Source organism: Recurvomyces mirabilis, assembly GCF_035927965.1.
Source record: "Recurvomyces mirabilis strain CCFEE 5264 chromosome Unknown scaffold_4, whole genome shotgun sequence".
NCBI lineage: Eukaryota > Fungi > Ascomycota > Dothideomycetes > Mycosphaerellales > Teratosphaeriaceae > Recurvomyces > Recurvomyces mirabilis.
The window spans coordinates 774,290-795,998 of NW_027041938.1; the positions used below are offsets into that span (position 1 = coordinate 774,290).

The 21,709-nt window shown below is 51.8% G+C and overlaps 6 protein-coding genes across 6 annotated transcripts; 3 read left to right on the top strand and 3 right to left on the bottom strand.

Annotated features, from left to right (window-relative positions):
- Window positions 1-828: 828 nt before the first annotated feature.
- LTS14_002153 (uncharacterized protein) lies at window positions 829-3,168 on the bottom strand (the record flags this gene model as incomplete). The annotated part of the gene is made up of 1 exon (XM_064834860.1): window positions 829-3,168. One exon carries the CDS (start codon window positions 3,166-3,168, stop codon window positions 829-831), a length of 2,340 nt encoding a protein of 779 aa, XP_064697731.1.
- A 2,173-nt stretch (window positions 3,169-5,341) lies between these two features.
- Window positions 5,342-6,054, top strand: LTS14_002154 (uncharacterized protein; the record flags this gene model as incomplete). The annotated part of the gene is made up of 2 exons (XM_064834861.1): window positions 5,342-5,607; window positions 5,664-6,054. The coding sequence occupies 2 exons, from the start codon at window positions 5,342-5,344 to the stop codon at window positions 6,052-6,054; spliced, it is 657 nt and encodes a 218-aa protein (XP_064697732.1).
- Window positions 6,055-13,819: 7,765 nt separating this feature from the next.
- On the bottom strand, window positions 13,820-14,572 carry LTS14_002155 (uncharacterized protein; the record flags this gene model as incomplete). The annotated part of the gene is made up of 1 exon (XM_064834862.1): window positions 13,820-14,572. One exon carries the CDS (start codon window positions 14,570-14,572, stop codon window positions 13,820-13,822), a length of 753 nt encoding a protein of 250 aa, XP_064697733.1.
- Window positions 14,573-15,488: 916 nt separating this feature from the next.
- On the top strand, window positions 15,489-16,015 carry LTS14_002156 (uncharacterized protein; the record flags this gene model as incomplete). Its single annotated transcript, XM_064834863.1, has 2 exons — window positions 15,489-15,793; window positions 15,850-16,015. The coding sequence occupies 2 exons, from the start codon at window positions 15,489-15,491 to the stop codon at window positions 16,013-16,015; spliced, it is 471 nt and encodes a 156-aa protein (XP_064697734.1).
- A 1,818-nt stretch (window positions 16,016-17,833) lies between these two features.
- On the top strand, window positions 17,834-18,589 carry LTS14_002157 (uncharacterized protein; the record flags this gene model as incomplete). Its single annotated transcript, XM_064834864.1, has 2 exons — window positions 17,834-18,360; window positions 18,418-18,589. 2 exons carry the CDS (start codon window positions 17,834-17,836, stop codon window positions 18,587-18,589), a joined length of 699 nt encoding a protein of 232 aa, XP_064697735.1.
- A 307-nt stretch (window positions 18,590-18,896) lies between these two features.
- LTS14_002158 (uncharacterized protein) lies at window positions 18,897-20,141 on the bottom strand (the record flags this gene model as incomplete). The annotated part of the gene is made up of 2 exons (XM_064834865.1): window positions 18,897-19,177; window positions 19,229-20,141. The coding sequence occupies 2 exons, from the start codon at window positions 20,139-20,141 to the stop codon at window positions 18,897-18,899; spliced, it is 1,194 nt and encodes a 397-aa protein (XP_064697736.1).
- Window positions 20,142-21,709: the final 1,568 nt, after the last annotated feature.

Here is a 21,709-nt window from a genome sequence, read left to right on the forward strand (position 1 = left end):
CACCTTCAGACAGAAGCTAGTGCGAAGAGGGGTTAGAGCAGATTACCGTTATCCGTTCCTTACAGCATAGCGTCCGCACGATTATGTAGCCTAAATTCTCACGCAAACCAAGCATATCTCCTAGTGAACGGAGAAACCCTCGGAATGCGAGCCTATGGACGGTGATGACGGCAAAAACAGATGACCCGTCCTATAACCAAATCACCGTCGTGTAGGACCCCCGAAGTGTATACGGTGTTCGATAGGCGCATTGCAGCAGGGGTCAATTGCGGGAAGGTTGATCGGCTGCATTGGCGCGATGATCGACAGCACAACCAATACGCCGTATCTCGTGTAACGCGGCGAGTCACGCAGGGGGCCATAGATGTAGAACGCTATAAGCCAGCTTGTGTCTCTGTACTTTCCTTGCAGAGGATTTACGAGACTGGAGTCTGTGATGTGGCTCGCAACGTAGGGTGGCTCGCTACACTGGGGGGGATGTTACATTGCGAGATGTCTGATGACGAGCGAAAAGTGTCCGGGCACGCAGGGTGTCCGGCCACGCGGGAACGGACGTTATACAAAGCACACTACGGAGGTTACATTCAGGTTGCTGGACCTCCATCCGCAGGAGACACAACTCGCACCATGAATGGCACAGAGATATGAATAGAGGAAAGATTTGCTATACAGTCATCTATCTGGCTACATACGAAACAAAGACAGCCACGAACGCCACAGACAGACATACTCAATTTGTAAACATTGGCGCAGAACGCCCGCTGCAAACTCTGACTCCGACTCCACGTCCCATGAAACGAGCGGCTCTGATGGTACTCAACCATTATATTAGGAAGATTCGGTAGAAGACGGAGCATGATTTGGGCGTGACCAGTTGGTACCGATCTGTATGTTGGGCACGGCGTCAGCGTCGGAAGGTCCAGGACGATGCTGCTGCTGAGTGGGCTCGTTGTCCACGTCACTCAGTGTAGGTGCAAAGAGCCAAGGCAATTGTCGCTTACGCTCCTCGCTAATGGGTCGACCACTATCCGGATCGAGTCCATTTGAGGTGCAATCTTTCAGCCATGAGCTCATCTGCGCCTTGATCTTCGCCAATCCTGCACGATACCCCGTAGTACGATCGTCGACCAGGTGCTTTCCCAGAATAGCGATTGCATCTGATCGGGTGATCCACTCTGAAGCGGGTGATCCGGAAAAGGCACGTTGCGATTCTTGAGTCCAGTGCACGAGGAAATAGGTAATGGCTGCCCGCTGATACTCGCCTGGTTCTCGTGCTACCTCTGCAATGCCAGTTATACTATGAATGTGGCTTGCCAGTCGATCGGTAAGGTGCGTTGGCATGGGAAGCGGATATTTGCTATACAACTCCTCGCCCATCCTTCTGCCAAAGTCGCTACCCTTCTTGCATTCATAGACCGGGCATTGCTCGGTGCCTACATTGACGATGACGCGGTAACCACGAAACGGGCCCTTCAGCGCACGTACGCCTACGATCTTCCCGATATGCGTATTCCCATCCTCGTAGCAAGGCCCGGGCATGCTTCGAACTTGTGGTGGTCCATTGGCCCGGGGCTGGGCAGATGCCGGGATCTCCGTAGCGAATGGCGAAGCAATAGAACGGGAAGCGAAATTGGGGTCCCCAAGATTAACTTGCGTAGCCGTTGTTGACTCGGCGTCCGGTAATGTATCAAGCTCATCCATGGTTGGAGGAGTTACGGCCTGTTGCAAATTAGATGGACCTTCGAGCGCTGGCCTTGCCGCTGGGCCCTGTATCGTAGTGGATGGACTCTCGAGCGAGCGAGAGGAAGCTTCGAGCGTTGGACGGGCTGCTATGAGGCGCGTTGAGGCGGTTTCTAATGATGCGGTCGTATTGATCGGATACTCCAGTGTCAAAGGATTCTTGAATTGTAGCTTCTTAGCGTCAATATAGGCTTGTTGTACAGCCAGGAGGGTGATTCCACCTGTCGGGACCGTCACCATGCCGTCAAGTTTCGCGCTAACACCGGGAAATCCAGTGCCTTCCATATACATGGTCACGAATTTTTTGAACCTGCCGATCAGCACCCCACGATCCTGCTCAGGCCCTTGCCAGAGTTCCCGAGACCTCCAGAATTCGTCCATCTTTTCTACTGGCAATGCATGGTCTCCGTTGTGGAACCCTGCTTGCCTGTTGGCTCTGACGAGTGAGGCATTAGTTGCTTCGAGTTTCCGGATCGCACGTTTCGCAGGTGCTTTTTGCTTCGCAGACACCGCAGTAAAGAAGTCCTCAAACGCTTGTTGCTCGTTCTCAACTATCGCAACTTGAAACCTCGCAGCCTGGGATTCGCGAGTAAGAACTCGTCGTAATAGATCACGTTGGTCTGGATCAAACTCGGCATAGCCCCACTCAATAATGCGTTGCACTGCAAGCTGTACTTTTGGGGGTACAACAGTCTTCCACTCTAGTGCGGAGCGGTCTAGTGGCTGTACAAAAGTCAGGCACTCTTGCAACAAGAGCCTTGCAGTGTTACGGCGGCTGGTATGGTCGGAGCTGATACGCCAGATCTGGATCCAACTTAGTGTTGCCTCGATCGAGTCTCGGATTGCTCGAGTGTAAATAACATAATGCTCAAACCGCTGCTGAGGATTGTCGGCGACGCTTGCGGGATGGATCTGTGCGGTAAGTCTCCGGATGGTCTCATTAATCCGTTCCAGGTCAATCATAATCTCGTCGACTTCGCTCTTACTCGTCGAGACCCACAGATCTCGGATCATCCCTGCAGCCTTCTGTGCCTCGATAGCGACGATCATTGGCACTTCTTTCGGCGAAGTCATAATGGCCGCGACACCTTGTACGCCGCTTCGTAGGAGTTCCGCATGTGCTGCCAATTCCTCTGCGCTGATCTCTTCATCTTCTTCGTCTACTTCATCTCCGGCTTCCGTCGATGCCTCGTCTCCTGGTGCATCAACCATTTCGATGTCATCTTTGTTCTGGATGCCGGCGTCCTGCGCAGCTTGAGTATAGTCATTGTCGAAGAAGGTCCTGTCAGCTTGCGTAGCTGTTGGGTTGAATGCCTCAGTAAGGTGTTGTGTTCTCCCGACGAGTTTGCTCTTAGATATAGGACGGGATGGGAAATCAAAGTCCCAGGTAGGCGGAAGGACTGGATAGGCTACACTTGCTGCGGCCATAGTGAACAGATGCTATATTGCCAACAAAGGAGAAGAAGCACTACGAAGAATCATGTACCAGACGTGATTTAGAAGGGAAGTGAAGGTCTCTCAGATATGATGGAAGGTATACATTTATATCTTGAGATGCTGGTTGACATGCTAGTGCCCGAGCCTATTCCAATAGCAGTGTTCCTGGATTTCGTCGAGGGACGTACCAGATTCTAGGTTTCTGGCTCCTAGAGCGGCACTGGCATCCCTACAAGGCGAGACCTACTCGTTATATGATAGACCGAAAGGACTTCTAGAGAGCGAAGAGAACAAGTTTCTAGAGTGCAAATATGGCTGACACTGCACTCGAGGCTGCGTTCAGACGCCATTCAAGGCCTCAGCGCCCAACACTTCCAGCTACAGCCCCGCGAAGCTTGACCGTGACGATACCATCGCCTCCCGCATACCCTGCGACTGCACGCCACCAAGTCATCCGCACGACACCTTCTTGGATCAAATGCAATACCTTGCCACCTTTGCCAGTTTTAGCATCGGCTCAGCGGAAGCCCGTTGTGGCAACAGCTTCAACGTCTATCGTGAAAGCTAATCAGCACCGGCTGCCTGACAATGTAGATTGGATCGAGTTTGTACGCCTAGGTACCATAACGCAAAGCTCACAGAAGTGGATCATTTGTCGTCGGAGGATGCGCGATCCTGCTCTATTCATGTTCAAGACCGTCAACCAGGAGCTAGACGACGTCAAAGCTTCGCTTTGGAGTCTGCGGCATCGACACCTTGTGCTCCCACAATTCATCATTACAAATAGTATAGACCAGCACCTAGGGTTTCAGTACTTTCGCTTTACCCTTGAGGAAGTGCTGGGCACTCATCTCGCCCTCCAGGACATACATCTTCAGATCCTCTCGACATCAGTATGTGTATGAACCGATCTGGTAGGAGCTAGCATGCTAACAAGAGTGCAAGATAATGGATGCTTTGAAGTTCTTGCACCTTCACGGCTTTCTTCACGGCAATGTCTCAATAACATCGATACGTCTTTGTGGACGCTCCGGTCGCGTTGTTCTAGGTAGATGCACCCAACGTACCGAATGGATAGCAGATTGCTGATTCATGCGACAGGCGATTGCGAACGTTGTTCACAAGGTGCTGGCAGACCAAGCAATGTCGATCTCGAAGCTCTTGGACTTACTCTACTAACTTGCATGGAACCTGATCACAAGCTCGTGCGTACGGCAGAAGATGTGCGTTGCGAACGAGCTACCAACCGGGTGTTTGGGTTGAAAGACGCCGAGCGCTGGAGTGGGTGCAAACAGTATATCGATTTCCTAGATGATCTATTCACACTTAGTCGCCGACCATCAGCCAATTCCACAAACTCGTAAGTATTCTAAGCAAAGAGTGACAACACTGCGAGTTGATCGCTGATCAATTGTACAGCACGACTTCGTTATGCGCACAGATCTCGATGAGGCCTTGATTCTACCGTATGTGGAGCTGGTATCACTGGAATGCTTCACCTTATGGCGTGCCGAGTCGTGAGGGTCGCTGAAACATTGTCATTGGGCAACCAATGCTGTGGGGGCGATACAGTATGCGCGAGGGATCGTGACTTGATAGAAATGCGACCGTTATGCCGTCAAGATCGTGTTCTGCCCCGTTTCAAACGCCACATGTTCTGGTTATACCTCGGAGATCATCCGGCTTTGCACGCGGCACCGCGCTTAGTATAGTCTACAGCCGAGCGAGCTGAAATCCAGGATCCAGCTTTCTATGTTCCGGACTCTCGACTTATTAGTTGCTGTTGGAGTCGGCGTATTGCAATGGATGACATAGCGGATATGCAGGGTCGCACCAATCATCGAATGGTGGGACCTGGCTGAGCCCCACCCCGCATGTGATGATACTATAATCACATCATTTCATGCACCACTGTGCCTCGTGCTAGCATCGTATGGATTGCAACTCGCGCGACGGCTCGGCGGCGATGCAACACGGCGTTTGCGCATGATAAACATCTCGGAAATGTCGCGTACGTGCAGCAACATCTGTCGGCGAAGTCCTGCTGTGCCACGAACCTGCACAATGTATGGGAACATAAAGGTTACACAAAGGAACGTCCTTGTCTCGACGCATACACTCATCAGCTCTACACATACCTTACCATTGCACTCAAATTTCTACGATGTCTTCACCAGTCACATTGTCATCTCGACTCTACGCCGGAGATTCCCGAAGTGGCTACAGCACGCCATCAGCGATGCCGGTCGATCATACCTTCTACCACACGGAGACCTTCCCGACGTACACAGACCATGCGTTCACGCCTGAAGCTAGCCTGCATCACGCATTGATCGCGCCAGACGATCCTTCTGCAGTGTTGCACCAGCATCTATCGAACGTAGACACTCAAGTCAGCCCGCCACCGGAGTCGGTCGAACTTGGACAACGGTGGGTACTGGCAATTATGTTGATTTTTGCTGCATGGACTGACACTTGTTTTGCAGGTTCACCGCCTACATTCATCAGGCAGAACAGACGGCGTACCAAGATCGTATCCTGAACCACCAAAGCTTTCGCCTCGTGATTGCGATGTACAACGCTCTGTACGCTGCGAAGACAGATCTCTACCACAAGTACGAACAGCAGACCAGAGCTTGCGAAGAAGCACACGCTGCTCACGTGGCAGAACTTGCAGAACTTCGACGAAAGCTGGATGTAGCACAAGCTGATTTGAACGAGAGATGCGTTGAGCTGAATCGGGCTGTGTACGGTTTGATCGATGTCACGGAAGCGAACCATCCTGGAGCGGGACTGTCACACTCGAAGTCTTTCTGTCGTGTTATTGAGAATGTTGAGGGCGACGGAGGAGATCAAGACGGCCATGGGGAGACGTAGAGGGGAGTTTCCAAGCATCAAGACTCGTTCGGTATGTGGTGTCTGGAGTTAGTATGGGTTTCCTTGCATTAGGTCATGATACGCTCAGTGTAAATGTTTTCCAGCATCTAAGCTTCCAGCTTCCTAGTAATCGAACTCATCAACGTGCCCCGTTGGTAGGTACTTATAAGCAAGGAGTAGCACCCATACACGTTCATTCACAAGTATGGCATCTACCAAATCCGTTCATTTCCGTTCGAACCCTATAAGCTCGATAAGCAGAACACTCACGGGCGAGGAGCTCGAGACTATCGATCATTTTTACACACACGTATCATATTGTTCACGTTGCACAAGTGCAGACTTTCTCGAACAATACTGCCACGGAGGCATCGAGCTAGGCGAGGACATTGCATGGTATATCTACCAGTCTGAGGACGGAAGGATTTACCGGACAGGATCAAGATACTCTGTGGTCGTAGAGCTACCACACCAATTGAAGGCGGTGCGTCGCATACTACGAGCCATCCGTAGACAGCACGATCGCATAGAAAGTCCTCTCCGGTCACCCTACAGATCTACGAGAGGACCACTTCCGTATCAACAGCCGCGTCGGCAATCAAAGTCTTCTTTCAGTTACCGCTCGAGGTCGTGGTTCCGCTATATCACCTAGTCCAACATCCGGGATCCCGCGACAGCTTCTCAAGTCGGAAGTGGTGAAGCAAGAATCCGAATTCTCGACCGGCTCTAGCGACATAGGAGGAGTCCTAGCCGAGCACAAGGCGATTTCGGGTGGCATTTAAGAAGTCGAAGCTACCCGTAGAAAGGAGGTACACCTCTTCATCTCAACTCACGGAGTAGTATAGTCTTTTGAGCTGCAATGGCTGGACAAACGATCGTAATCGCATTACTCGTTGCCACCGCCGCTGCGCAGATCGGAATCCCTTTCGAGCATTCCCTACCATGTATGACCCAGCCACTGAGCATTCTGCAGGCGGGACAAAATATGACCTTTGAGTAAGATACCCACCCAAAGCACTTATCGAAATACAAGACTTACATGTGCTCTCCTCCGCAGGCTTCTCAACGGCAGCAATGCCACTTGCGATTTGGTGATAACATTCACGAATCCAACATTCTTGCCACTCTCTTTTCAGGCCACACCCAATAACTGCTCCGGCAACCAGCTAGCTACTGTGAGCGTACCGTCAGCCGCACCAAATGGGCTTGCGTCGGTTCAATGGTATGATGACGACCTCGGTATGTATCGCGGGGCTTTGCTAATGGATGCAGGACCTGTCGTGGCCAGCAAGCCACTTCTTGCAGCCTCCTCCGCATCGGTGGAGGGTGCGAGAACGTCACGATGTATGAGCAACATCGTGCTCGCATAGGGATCGACATAAAGTGTCCAAGTCTAACGAATGGCTTGGCCAAGCGAGCGGTGACAGGCGACCTCAACAGCATGCTGGAGAATGCAGGCCTCGGTGAATAGACTATCGCATCTGGCTTTGGGTTCCACGATCTCGGATCCTTACCATGTGCTTTGGCGTTATGTGCAGCTCCGGGAAATCGGTTTTTGTTGGAGTTCAGGTTTTGCGAGTGTGGTATATATATACAGCGTGTCAACCGTTATTTCTTTACAACGTTCATTTATAGACCTTCTTCGTTCTAGTGATGACATCCCCAGTGATCCAACCAGTGGCAATGCTACATAGTTTAGAAGGACAGGTAGAGACAGTACCTCAACTTGGTATCCTAGAAACCGTCGTCGCCCAGCAGGTCGAAATATTGCAGCGATTGCAAACAGTCGAAGATGCTGTTGGTGCCCTTCGCCAGCTGGACCAAGCTATGATCACTACACGAGCAGACCATTCCACTGTGCCACCACGGACTCGTGAGAGCAAAGCACGTCTAGCCGCTCGTGTGGCGAAGGATCTGACAATCGCGGCGATGCGGAAAGCAGTCGGCGAAGGTCTTAACAGGATGATTGCAAATAAGAGGCCAGCTCGCGATAGTGGTGGTAAGTTGCCCATTGCTTATGCAGTGCCCATTGCTTGTGCAATGAACTTTGAACTGACGTGGGTAGTGGTGGATGTGTTGTACGCCATCCTTAGTAAGCAAGCATTAACTCCGAGCTCCGACTCTGGCTTGTCTGGGTGTCGTACATCGACTTGATCGTGGGGTGTGGAGTGCAGAACCAGGAACCAGGAACCAGGAAGTGAGACTCATGGCTGGCGAGTCAGTGACTACGGGCTTTGGATCAGCTTGATCATAGAAGTGTTGTCCTTACAACGATTAACACTCGACATCTTGTAGAAATCTTGTACACTTCCTTCACATTCCAACTCTGTCAAGCTGTTATGCCTTTGCCAGAAGGACAACACTGCATGTTCACTAAATTACCAGCGGAGGTGCGACTCTTGATCTACGAGTATTTGCTACAAACGCCCCAGGTCATATCCCTTGGACGATTGCGGACCACGACTCTTCGCCTTCCAAGGTCCGTCACCAATCTCCACGTGGCGAAGCATGTAGACCTCGAAGACTTCGACATAGACGAGGAGGAGGAGATCGACACTAACGCCGACCCAATATTACACCCGTCTATCCTGGCTACTTGTTCAGATATCTACACTGAAGCGTGTCCTGTTCTGTACGGCGCCAATCTTTGGTACACCGCGATTGTACCCTTTCCGCGAGCCATACAAGGATGGAGGCGCAGTGACCGCCAATTGAACACCTTTGAAGGCCGTGGTCATCAACAGTCAGCCTGCTGTATCTGCTTTAGTGGCCAGTCACCATTCGCTGATTACTTCCTTGGCTTCCGAACATCGATAAGCGCCGAGGACGACATTCACGGCTGTGTCACTTGGAATGCAAATATCAACAGAGTACGACAGCTCTTCGTTGGGATACGGCCATATACCTTCGAGCAGTACTGCGACCGCTCTCGAAAAGCGTCACTCCCTGTCTGTCCTCAGTCACTGTGCCCTCACAGTCTCTCCAACTCTCTTCCAGCCGAATTGGATTTGAAGATATTGGTCGTTTGCCCACAGCCACGCGAGATCAATGCGCATTCTGTAGGATCCGCGTATGTCGATACACGGAGCGACAGGAATACCCAACTCCTGTATCGATGGCAACAGGAGTCGGATGCAGATGTTATGCAAGAGACTCAGACTCTGCTCCTTAAAGCTCCTCGTCTCGCTGATACGACGGTTCTGCTCCCTTTTCGGCCTGATGGGCTTTGCTTTCGAGCGTTAGCGCATAGTCTACTCAAGCACAAAACGTGGTTAGATCCTCTCGGTCCAGCCTTCAACACCAGATATACACTTTGTTTCGACGTACCTAGCAAGATACGGGACGGGAACACATATCGCGTGCCAGACGTCCAGAAGAGGAAGACGCTCGAAGCAGCTGCTATAAGCAAGAAGAACCGAGCAGAGCTGGCCGTTCTACGAGGGGACTCGTTCTGGACGAGATCCGCCACCGAGATGGTCCATGATGCTCTGAGTCGTGACCAAGCCTTCGCGATACTCAGCAAATAGGGTGCACCAGTGTGCGTGTGTAAGCAAGTCCGCGAGTGGTGCCTTTGGTCCTTGGGACAGCGAGCCTAACGCGAAGAGACCATCGCAGAGGACACATCCAGCCTACGCCAGGTAGCAGAGAGCATACATCCTTACCAACCATTCGCATGTGCCGAGCAGTGGGGTTCAGGGCAAATGACGTTTGTAAAAAGCCGACCGATGTTCTGGAGCATCAAATTTTACGTAGGCATACATCGCAAGACAGCCTAACGAACCTTCTGCGTCCGTGACCGGCGACACGTGCGTCTCGTTTTGGCGACAGCAGTCCCTGCACGACTTGAACAACCTCGTCTAAACCTGCCGTAACTCTTGAGGCTGCCGCTCGTTTCACGGAGCACTAGCGCCTACCTTGAACCGTGGAGCGTACGCTCCCTTTGCGCCGTCGCAGCTTTCCAGGCGCAGAAGCTCGAGATGGGCCAGGTGTCTCTCTATCTTGCCCGCGGCCATCTCGTGCCTCTTATATCGCCTCTGTGCCCGCCCTCTCGGCTGTCAAGTCACGTCGTTATGGTGGGGGCACGCGAGGACGGCTCAGATTGGCGAGTCATCATTGAAGACTTCACCCTACGTGGCCGTCATCACGAACCGTACGCCAATACCACAGAAGACAGCATCCGACACATACGAAACAGATGGTCGTCGTAAGTGTCCTGGCGCTCGAGTTTCACGCGTGAGCCAAACGCTGATCTCGTGGCGCTTCTTGGAGTTTCGCTCCCTCATGAACTGACCGCCTTTGTTGGCATATCTGTCCCATGTACCCGGCTTCGAAAATCGTCGCGCGATAACCAGCCCAGTCGCCCAATCGGCAATGGATGGGGAAAACTCCACGCTTGATGAATCCCACACTCGTGAGTAGCTCCTCAGCTGCATCCATGGCCATCGGCCGATGCAGGAACATGTGTTTTGATAATCCACTATCTCTATCCATCGGTCCACTGACGTCTAATGCACCTGATCCGCATGCGAGAAGTATGCCATATGCAGGTGTCTGGATCACGGAATCCTCAGAATGACGGTATGCTTGTAGGTCAACATTAGGAATCGTGCACAAAGCGATCCAAGTCGAAGCATATGTACCCGGAGAGGTACATGCCCTGTGAAGCGCGACCGATCAGTTTTGACATCCGTCTAGCTGTTCAAATGGCTGGTAGGGTCCCAAACCGAAGAGGTGACGCCTGCAGTATCGGCGTCATGAATTCTCTGCCATGACTGCTGAGGTGACCATTTCGCACGCCGTTGGTATACTGCCACGATTCTTTCATCAATGGCTCCAAATCGCGCAAGTAACAGTCAAGCTCGTTGCGCTCTTCATTAGTCATCTTGCGTTCCCTTTCGCGCAGACCGAGAAATCGTATCGACATAGCGCTAGTATGTCGAGCGTAATGTGTCTTTGTTTTCCAGATTGCACACTAATGGCACATGTAGTTTCACCGAGAAAATCAGTGTCGCCAGATTGGCGTCAGCTAACAATGCGGCTCTTGCGCTTCTGTAAGATGCCATACATTCTAAAATCTGACCCCTGCAGACTCTTGTTTAGGCCCGGCATGTTACTATTATGGACGACATCGTCCCGCACATCGTCATGCATCTGTTCAATCCACACACCCCACAGATTGGCGCATTACTAAACCTTGTCCGACTTCACACGACGTCTTGTCGGACTGTAAAAATACCGGTACCTCTTGCTGCATATTGGTAAAAACGCATCGAGAAAGACACGAAAGGCAAACTATCCGCGCCATTTCCCAACGCAGACGCCCGTTTCCGGACGCAGAAGTCCCGCCAGTAGTCAGCCAGTGGCGTACCAAACCCCGAAGGAGAAGTCTCCGCCGTCTGGCCGTCTCCAGTTCAATCAATCCACCACCACATCGGCTGCTACAACCCGTAGGCGCTATCCGCGTCATCAAATGCTACCATCCTGTAGTGTCTGGACTTGCCAGTGATCCCTCAGTCCCTATTGCTAAAACGCAGCCATGTCGACAACAGCTGGAGCCTGGTCATTTGGTACAGCTCCTGAAGGACACATTCGATCTCGTCTTCGCCAAGCACAATGTTGCACCACCATCTATCATGCGCGTGGTACAGGCTTGCGCATACCTCGCCTCTCCTTCCATAGATAAGATTGGTTGCGCCGAAATTCCAGGTACTCCAGGGATATCTCTCGTTGGCCGACACATTACGACAGATAAGCTGACCACTATGTAGCAATCTTGGAGCCTGGTGGAGCTCGATTGAAGACACTCCACATGTCTTGTGAAGTGCTGTCTTGTTCGCGTCGCTCAAAGTGGCTTCTTCGGCAAGCAGCCAGCAGTCGACGACCCTATTTGCGCTGTAGCGGCAGTGGACGACGTACCACTGGCTGCTTCTCGGATGCTGGTCTGGATACTGAGATGTATACTGCATCGAAGTTGGTGGTGCGTTATGAAAGTTTCCAAAATGCTCCAGAAGCTTATCGGAATGGTGATCCATTGTGTCGTTGCCGTGCTGAGTCCGAGCTTGGTGCTCCTCAGCGGCCAGCGCATCGGCGAGAGCCATCTTTAGCGATGCGATGACTGCGGATAATGTGGTCATGTTGAGCTCGGTTGGGGGGCTGCAAGTTGGAGAGATTTCAAGTACGAAGTGCTCCGCGCCTGCATCTTATACCTCGACTGCTGAAGCAGCACGCTGGGCCTAGAACCACTATGCACAACACAGCCTTCTCACCGCCAAACATCAACATGTCATTACCATCGAATCGCGGTAGCTGCAGCCTGTTGACTTGAGGTAGTGCTGGCATCTATTGGCTACTATGTCACCCCGCAAGCTTGTCATACGATCTGTCTCGGCCGGGTATCGAGAACGAGGTCTCTGGACCAGCCATTTTCGTAGCAAGCTGGTCTAAGCCGCGAAGGCCCTAACACTGCCACAATGAGCAGCGGGTATAAAGCGCCCAAAGGTCGTGATATTGCTCGTGCAGAACCCCAAAACGCCGCATGTCCAGCGCAGAAGCTGCTATGACTACACCAAACACCCGCTCACGCCTGCTACACTGCATCCCGGCCGAACTCCTGCTTAAGGTTTGCGAGTATCTGCCAACAGCAGACCTCCATAACCTGTCCTGCGTCTCTACCAGAGTACACGCTCTTATCCAGATGAACTCAACACTGCTTATAACACTCTACAAAGCGCCTTCAAGAGCATCGCCACACTTCTGGTCCTTTGATGATCAACACAGAAGCTTGACATTCCAGGCGGCTCAGTCCGAGAATGGAGATCTTCAACTGGTAACGGCCGCGAATGACATGATTTTCCGACCAGTAGCACGCGGAGATGGCAATCTTTTCGACTTGCACCGCTATGATGCGAGCTTGGCGTTCCGGCATCCTATCAGCACGTTGGTTCATCTCATGGGACTCGACTTGGGTACGCGGGCGCCGACTATGCTTACAATGTTCTTAACTCAGCCACCAACAACGAGGGGGACAATCATTATTGGGAGCGTGGGAGCGAACGGTCTCGTCGAAGAATTTCTACTTCGCGAGCTATACGAGGCTACCGGAATCACATTTGCCACTGTCCTAAGAGCACTCAGTTCTTGCAAAATTCGACACAGTACAGCCCTTCCTCCTCTGCGATTCATTCCGGCAGGAGCTGTGTTTCCCGATGCTTCTGACGCTCTGCTCCTCCGGCTCCGTGGCTCGATAACAGATGACGAGGTGTTCGGACTTGGCCGATCACTCCGCCGCCTAGGTCTTGGGCTGCAAGGGTTTGGTCCATGGTTTGATGACCCACGAATTGCTTATTCTCGGCATCGTCGTCGCCTCCTCCATGAGCAGATCAGCAGAATATGACGTGAAGCATTTCCTCCTCTACACGCTTCGCCTGAAGTTACGTTCGCGACCGGTGCCGTCAAAGAAGCTACTTCGAAAAGGGTCATTGATGGGCGGAGGTGACCTTGGATCCTGCAGCTTTTGATAAGTTGATTTACGGCACTTGAACCAGTGCAGCCTCATCCATGCCTTAGTTCGGTTCAGAGTTGATTTACTACATCTCACGACAGAGGCATTTAAAGTTGCAGGGACTGAGGGATTACGACTGTCTCCCTTGCGCTACTTTCCATTAACGATATCACAATCTAGCTCGTAAAGGTAATGCAACACACCTGCCTGTAGCTTCCCTTGGCTTAGTCACATAGCCTCAACTTTCACTAGCCACTAAGAACTTCATGGGCGTAGTTGACCTGACATCACCTTCTGCATAATTCTTAACATGCCTGCAGGCGGGTAGTCATCAGTAGGCTCTTCGTTGTATCCACTGTTGGCGAGAGAGCTACCAGAGAGCCACGTATCGTTGAGCTTCGCCACAGACATGGCAGCAAGAAACACAGCCATGTTTGGTACATCGGCATCGTGAATGACAGCGAGGATGCCCCAAAGGTCGCGACTACCTTCAGCTCCTGAGCCCACAGGTTTGGCTGCGGCTGTGATCCAGAATTCTCCGTGAGGTGACTGTCGGAGCTCGGTAGTCCCGAATTGCAGGGGTAACGACCAATATGCATTGGGCTCCTCGGTTGAGGAAATGACGGCTGGACAGACTAAGCGTTCGGTCGCATTGACGGGGATCACGCTTTCTCGTTGGCCTGCGGTGGTTAAGACAAACTCGTTGGCAGTGTTCAGGTCGGTGGTCCGTCCCTCGACCAGCACGGCGATCGTGTCGTTGGATGAAGAGCCCATTGGATAGATGCGGAGCACAGAGTAAGAGTGATCTGCGTCGTAAGCTGGGTCGGATTTGCGGACCGTACGCATAAGGCTTTTGAATTTGTCATCGAAGACCACGCTCAAGATCTGTTCCTCGCTAGCTTTCGCAACATCTCCAGTCTTCGGGCCGGTATCATCATGACCGCATGCAGTTAGCTCACTGCCGTCAGCGACCGTGGTATAATCGTCGCTCCGGATACTCTCAAGATCGTTTACCATCTTGTCGTCCTCAGTATCAACACAGCCGGCGGTACGTTCCTGCTCGAGACAGCACGAGAGTTGAAATGGAGCTGGCTGGCCCTGGTGTTGTGTGGCTTGATAAGCTGGTGGGATACTAGTCTCAGTCAGTGCATGAACTTAGGTATCCTGCGGCTCTGCCTGGCTGCTGACTTACGGTAAAACTGTGCTGTGGTCATTGTCAAAGTTTCCAGCAATCTCACTCTCTGTTTCAGTGCGTGGGTGGCAAGACATGTCGTTGGTTTGTGCACTTGGTTATTAGACGGGACTCCAGACTTATATACCTGCGAAACTGCGCAAAACGATCCACAATAACTTAGCGCTACGCGAAACAGATGTTGTCAAACCAAACGAGTTTGAGGTGTGGTCGGGAGTCTATAGTCCATTGGACCAGCGAGCATCATAATCCAGGCTGTTGCATGCCCGTACAAATGACAGGTCCAGACGAAGATAGGTCAGGCGCAGGCTGCGTCTTCGCTCTGGGCCTGGAAAGCAATTGACTGGCTACGCATGTCCGGCCATGAGGAGGCAGCGCGATTCTTCGAGATCCTGGATGCGGCGCCGAATTTGTTGGCTAGCAGGCCTAGATGAAAGACAGGTCAGGTGCAGGCTGCGCCTTTACTGTGAGTCTGGAACGATCTGGCTATGGAGATGCAGTGCAATCCTTTGCGGCGGTGTAGAGATCCTGTACGCGGCGCCGAATTAGTTGACCAGGCGGCTATGTTCAGTCGTCAGATTTATTGGCTACCGTCCAGATCCTGGATTCGACCCACATACCCCGGCAGCCCACTAGGCTATATATGCGTAAACAATTGGCCATTACATATCTTCCAGTTACGGCCACCATCATCTTCGAGGCCTTGGACCCGCTGCAAGGAACCGCAGTTCCACGATTACCATGACAGACAGAAGCCAGCAGGAGTGGGAGATCAAGAGCATCATCGGTGATCGAAAATTCGAAGGTTCATCAATTTGTCAGTACTTGGTAGACTGGTTGCCAGTCACTGTCCACGAGACCGAGCTGAAGGAATTGCTCGCCAGCACTATCGATGGTCACTGTTTGGAACACGAAGTTCGTCGCACGCAATACCTGGAAGGACGACCTGGGTATGTCATGTTACACTGGGAGCCGAGCTGGGTATTGTATGATCATTGTGACACGGACGCTGCTGAAGCGTACTATGCTTTGGCTGATATTGTTCGGTAAGTACAATGGCAGTTTACTAGTGACCAGACTTTCAGACCTAATGCTCTTACAGCAAATGCCGCGAGTCGACTTCGTTTGTTGAGGGCACAAGTGGTGACTGGAAGAGAACCTGGAGGTTCCCATGGCGATCGGGTACCCAAGTATGGGAGAAGCAGAAATCTCATGGCGAAGATGGTCTTGCGGTGTGGACGATGCTTCGGTTGGATATGATAGGCTGACATGTATATCGTATGGTTCTGGGAAACTGGCCCGTCGATAGAGCGAAGTATCTAATGCAGTTCTATTAGCAGAGGTGAGGTGAAGTGACGTGACATTAGAGCTGAATAAGCATGGCGGAAATTCCCCGCGTGGAGCTAGCATCGCCATAGAATTAGAAGCCAGGAACCTGAAGCCGGGAATGAGTCGTCAACGACAGTCAGACAGCTACTACTGAGATCACTTAGTACGCTATGTGTCGTTCGCGCATTCGAAGTCTCCACCCATGGAGCCGTACACTCATCCCACCCATACGGAAACAATAATTGGGAGAGCTCAGTCTCAGCGAGGAAACAGACCACCACTTACGCCCTTGACGTTCCGGGTTTTGATCCTATATGCGTAGTTTGCCCGCACGGGCATTGAGCCCAGGGCCAACACGAATCAGATCATTGTTCGCGCCTTCGACGTTCCGGATCTCAGCTTTCTATGCATGTTTTGCCCGTGCGGACAATGTGACCGCTAAATACAGCACTGATGCAAAGTAAGACTAGTAGACCACCCTCTTTGGTTCCGGGTTTCCAAGCCGTATGCGTGCTGGACCCGCACGGGCAATATGGCCACCAACGTACAGCACTAACCTAAGATCAGATTATTGGACGACCTTCTTTGGTTCCGGGCTTCCAAGCCGTATGCGTGCTGGACCCGCACGGGCAATATGACCACCAACGTACAGCACTAACCTAAGATCAGACTATTGGACGACCTTCTTTGGTTCCGGGTTTCCAAGCCGTATGCGTGCTGGACCCGCACGGGCAATATGACCACCAACATACAGCATCAATCTCAGGTTGGACCATTGGATGACTCTGTTTGCTTCCGGGATTTTAACCCGCATACATGCTTTGCCCGTGCGGAAAATATCACCGCCAATATACAGCATCAATCTCAGGTTGGACCATTGGATGACTCTGTTTGGTTCCGGGATTTTAAGCCGCATACATGCTTTGCCCGTGCGGAGAATATCACCGCCAATATACACCACCAGCCCAAGATCAGACCGTTGGACGAGCTTCCGAAATTTCCGGGCTTTTCAAGCCGTACACGTACTTTGACCGTGCGGAACATATCACCGCTAGAATTGAGCACCACATCAAAAATATGATATCTCTTGCACACCAACGCTCGTGGCTATTCGATCCGTACAGATGCTTCGCCCGCGCGGCTGTGAGCTCTGTATGACTAATCTACCTTACTCGAGTTCAGCTGATTAGGTGACAGCTTACTATTCCAGACATGGACTACGATTGTGTGCATACTACGACATCCCCCAACCGCCTCTTGATGGCCAGACATGCGTAGCCAGTCAACCACAGTCCAGACCTCAGAGTGAAGGCATGGGTGGCTATGTTGGGCTGTGTTCATGCGGGCATTCTAGCCAAAAGTTCAACCATCTGAATATAACTGCCAACATCGCACTGCCTCTTGGAAAGCCAGGCGTTCCTAGCCAGTGGATGCCGTCCTGAGACCCAACAGCTGAGACGCAGGTGGTCATGGTAATCGATTTGACACACGAATCGAGAGGATATCGCGCTGCCTCATACTTTCACTGGCCAGCAATGCATCCCCAGGAGTTTGAGGCTGCATCCTTCCATTGTGGGAGGGCCGCGGAGCGTTACGGCCGATGAACCGAATTCCACATATATATGTTGCTTGCAGCACTCAATAATCCAATCTTCGCCAGATCCCAACACTCTCCCCATCTGCCTTCACACCACTCAAGCAAACCATTCGCCAGATCCAGGCCACTCCCCTCTCATCACTTAAGCAAGCCAATCGCCATGTCCAGGCCACTCTCCCCAGCTGCCTTCACACCACTCAACCAGGCCACTATCCAGGATTCCAAGATGGACGATCTATGGGAAGTATCCGACGTGGTCGGTCGGCGATTCTGCGGCGATACCGTACAGTATCTCGTGGAATGGTGCCCTACCCATGTCATCTTCAGCGAGCTTCAGGAATTTTTATACTTCAAGATCGATGGTCAAACCTTGTACCAAAGTGTCTCTGGACGTATCCATGCATGCTCGTCCCCAGGCCATCAGCCAGCTACTGATATGGACCAAAAGCCGAATGCAGCTTTGGGCGGAACTTCTGGGACCGCTGTTGCTGGCTCAACTCGACAGGTCTACACCTTGCCTCACCATGGGGCTACTGGAGGAACCATGACATATCCAGCTGTCAAAGGCAGACACAGTCCGGCGCAGTGCCTAAAGGTAAAATGGCAGCGTTCCTGGATTCCAGAGGAGGAGACGTCCTTCATCAAGGAACTGGTCAACAAGTTTCTGAACGACTTCATACAAGACAGGTAATCCAGGTTCACCCGCTACACCCCTCGCTGTAACTGACATTCATGCCCCAACAGCTTTAATGGTCTTCGTATGGATCCCGACAACGACAATCCAATGATCTCCTTCGGCAAAGGCTTCAGATATCGATGGCGTGCAGAGTCATGTGATGCTTTGGACGGCCCAACCAATGAACAAGGTGTCGTGCTCAGCTGGGAGTCCATAGTCCGACTGAATGGCGCACTGTGAAGAAGTCCAGCAGAAGTGGGCTTCCGTTTGCTATCTAGTGCATAGTTACGTAGACCCGCCCATCGGCGATCAAGCAAGAATCATGGCTCTCACGTCACCTGGCTGTATGTTTGTGATCTTATCATGTGATAGTGCTATACATCGGCGTGCGAGAGTAACAGTGGACGCTACGATTACAGGAGATCTAAAGATGCAGATGACGTTGAAGATGCTTGCAGCCCCGTAAAACTCCTCCTCCCAACCCTTCACATTCAACACAGTATCCGAAACCTCACTACACTTTCTGCAGCCGTCATGCACCCCCGAGCTATCTGGACTCGTAGGGATGCACTTGCCAGCCGCACCCAAAGCGCTGGATGTGGTGCTGTCGGACAGGACTGAGTGACGGGAGTTTTGACTCATGAACCCAGGACTCTCGCCAGATCACCTTGTACATCTTTCCCTCACCTGTAGTCTTTTCCGCTGCAATATCGGTAAAGCAGCGGGCTGGTGAGACTGGAGTTGGCCCACGGACTAGGGTGAGATTTTGACCTATGTCTGTGACAAGGTGAGGCAGTTCTCGGCATCGAGCCTTTGCAGCAGGCATTCCTGCCTCTGTCAGCCGCGGCAAAAGTTCCTTATACACAAAGACCAGCTTACCTTCCGGCGAGCGCGATCTGATACGCTTCCCTGTCGTGGAATTGCAAGGATAGGGTGATACTGATCTAACTAACTGAGGTGGCTCGGTTTCTTGTAACTGCCTAGCAGCATCTGCGAGCGTCTTGAGAGACAGTGGGGTGCCAGACTGTTGAGAAAGGTTCCCAGCGTCAGAATTGTTCCTAGCGAATCTGGCTTTCTGGAATAAGTTTTCGGCGTATGCATCTTTAGCTGTTGTATTGTGATGCGATCCGCTCATCCAATCCTCCTCGCTTGTTTCACTGCCTACGACAGACACAGACTCGAACCAAGGACGCCCCCTATGGCCTTGGCCAGCTACATCGGCATTGAACTCGATCAGCTGCTGCAGATCATCTTCGGCGATGGTAGCCTCGCCTGTATGGTCAGGCATTGACATCGTCTCGACTTGCCAAAAATCGTCTTCAGACCATTGGCCGATGGAGCTAGGGTTGTAGGCGCTCGTGACTTCGGAACCAGACTCCTTATAGCGGGGCGAAACGAGGCCATCCGACTCGAATATTTGATGCTGGCATCCTTCGTCGTTCGCTCTATCAGGGCCACTACCAGACTCGTAACGTCTAGCGGAATTCTGGTGCGGAATTGCGATAGTATCGTAAGCGCGATCATATGCTGTGTGGACCGCTGCCAAAGCTGGTGTCGACGGTGACAACGCTAGCAGTTCAGGATAACAATCGCTGTAATCACTCTCCGTAGAATCAGGGGATTGGTCTAACAGCATAGCTGCACTTTCGTCGCCGCCTGGTGGCGTCGATGCACGAGTTCTGATAGGTTCGTAGGGGTATGGCGTCTTTGGAGGGCATACCCATGGAGCCCTTGGAGACATCATTGGGCTTTCCTCGATCGTTGGTAGCACTACGTGTCGGTAGTTGGGCATCGCTGTTGATAGAACCGTAGTTAGTCTTTGCAATGATCCAGCGCAAGAAGAGACTGAGCTCTCATATTTAAGGTTGGTTTGAGAGAGCGAGGTCCCCGAATACTAGCTGTACATATTTCCACTTCTGCAATCTTGCTACCAAGGTACCAGGAAGTCGGTAATGCTTCATCCTGGATCCAGGAAGTAGGAGTTGGATGAGGATCCGTAGGCACTGCTGTGCCAAGGCATGTCAATCTACTTTTGTCGTACTCCTGCATGTGAAGCTTTATATCTAGCAATGCATCTCTGTAGAGATCGCCGGACCTCAAAGTCTTGTTAGAGCGCTCTCGTCAAAGTAGTATGACCGGCACTTCGTTCCTCGACTTACCCCGCGAAATACGCGACCAAATTTACGCGCAATGCCTCATCTCCACTCAGGCAATTCCTCTAGCCAATTTGAGGGCCAGCCCACGAAATCGACCTCGACATCAACATCTTGATTTACACCCGCACCTATTAGCTTGTTGCCACCAAGTGTACCGTGAAGGCCACGACACTCTGTACGGTCTCAACGTGTTTTCCACCGAAATCGTCGCATCTTGGCAGTATAACCATGACACCATCTGGCGCCGATGCTTCCAGGACTCGAACAGGCGATTAGAGACTTGCCTTACATGTCAAAAGGAAGACCGCCATCTCGTAGGCACGAGATCTCTCGAGCTGGAAGCAGTAGCAGAGTGGGACAAGACTGTTGGTGCTATTCGTCGGCTACAAGTCCATCTACGACCTTATACTTACTTCGAATGGGGCATGAAGCAGCGGACCGTCTTCTCGCGCTCGAAGGCGGCCTGTCCTCATCATGTGACTACGGCAATCCCTGACGTAAGAAGCCTTATGCTAGACCTTCTTGTCGTCCGAATAGCACGGAGGAGTCTAATGAAGGAAGAAGACTCCATCAGCAAAAAAGTGTGGGCGACTATGGGATGCTGCTACGGGACGCAAGACACGATGATATGGCGAGGGAATGCCCACTTGGATACTTGTCGGACCGCAGGTACACTACTGTCAAATGTCGGGAATTGCGCCAGAACGCTTGTTGTTGCAAAAGCTGGAGTTCAACCCTTAATCACCAAACTCCATGCGAATGATCTGACGCCACGCTGGTTACAAAGCTTCCTCTCCACAGGCGTCTTAACTACTGCTAAAACAGCGCACAGGACTAACAGTAGCGCTGTACCTTACTTGTTGCAGTTGCGTAGAGAGGTAAGGACTCGGTATATAATCATTTCAGATATGCATCTCGATGGATTCGTTTGTGAAGACGACTGCACGGCTGCTTCAATTAGCATCTATACAGATGTATGATAACGTCCATCCGCATATTGCGAGCCACCCTTCGTGAAGAGCCAAGCAAGCGGTGCCTGCTCTTCAAACCAAGCCCATATCTGTATCTGCACCTGCGCTTCGTCGCTCCTCCATAGATATCTGACCGGGTAGCCATCTAGAAACGCAAGCTTGATAGGCAGATCGACCATCCTGTTGTTCAGAACTCTATAAGACCGCCGTGAATGTTCCCACCTATATGACGC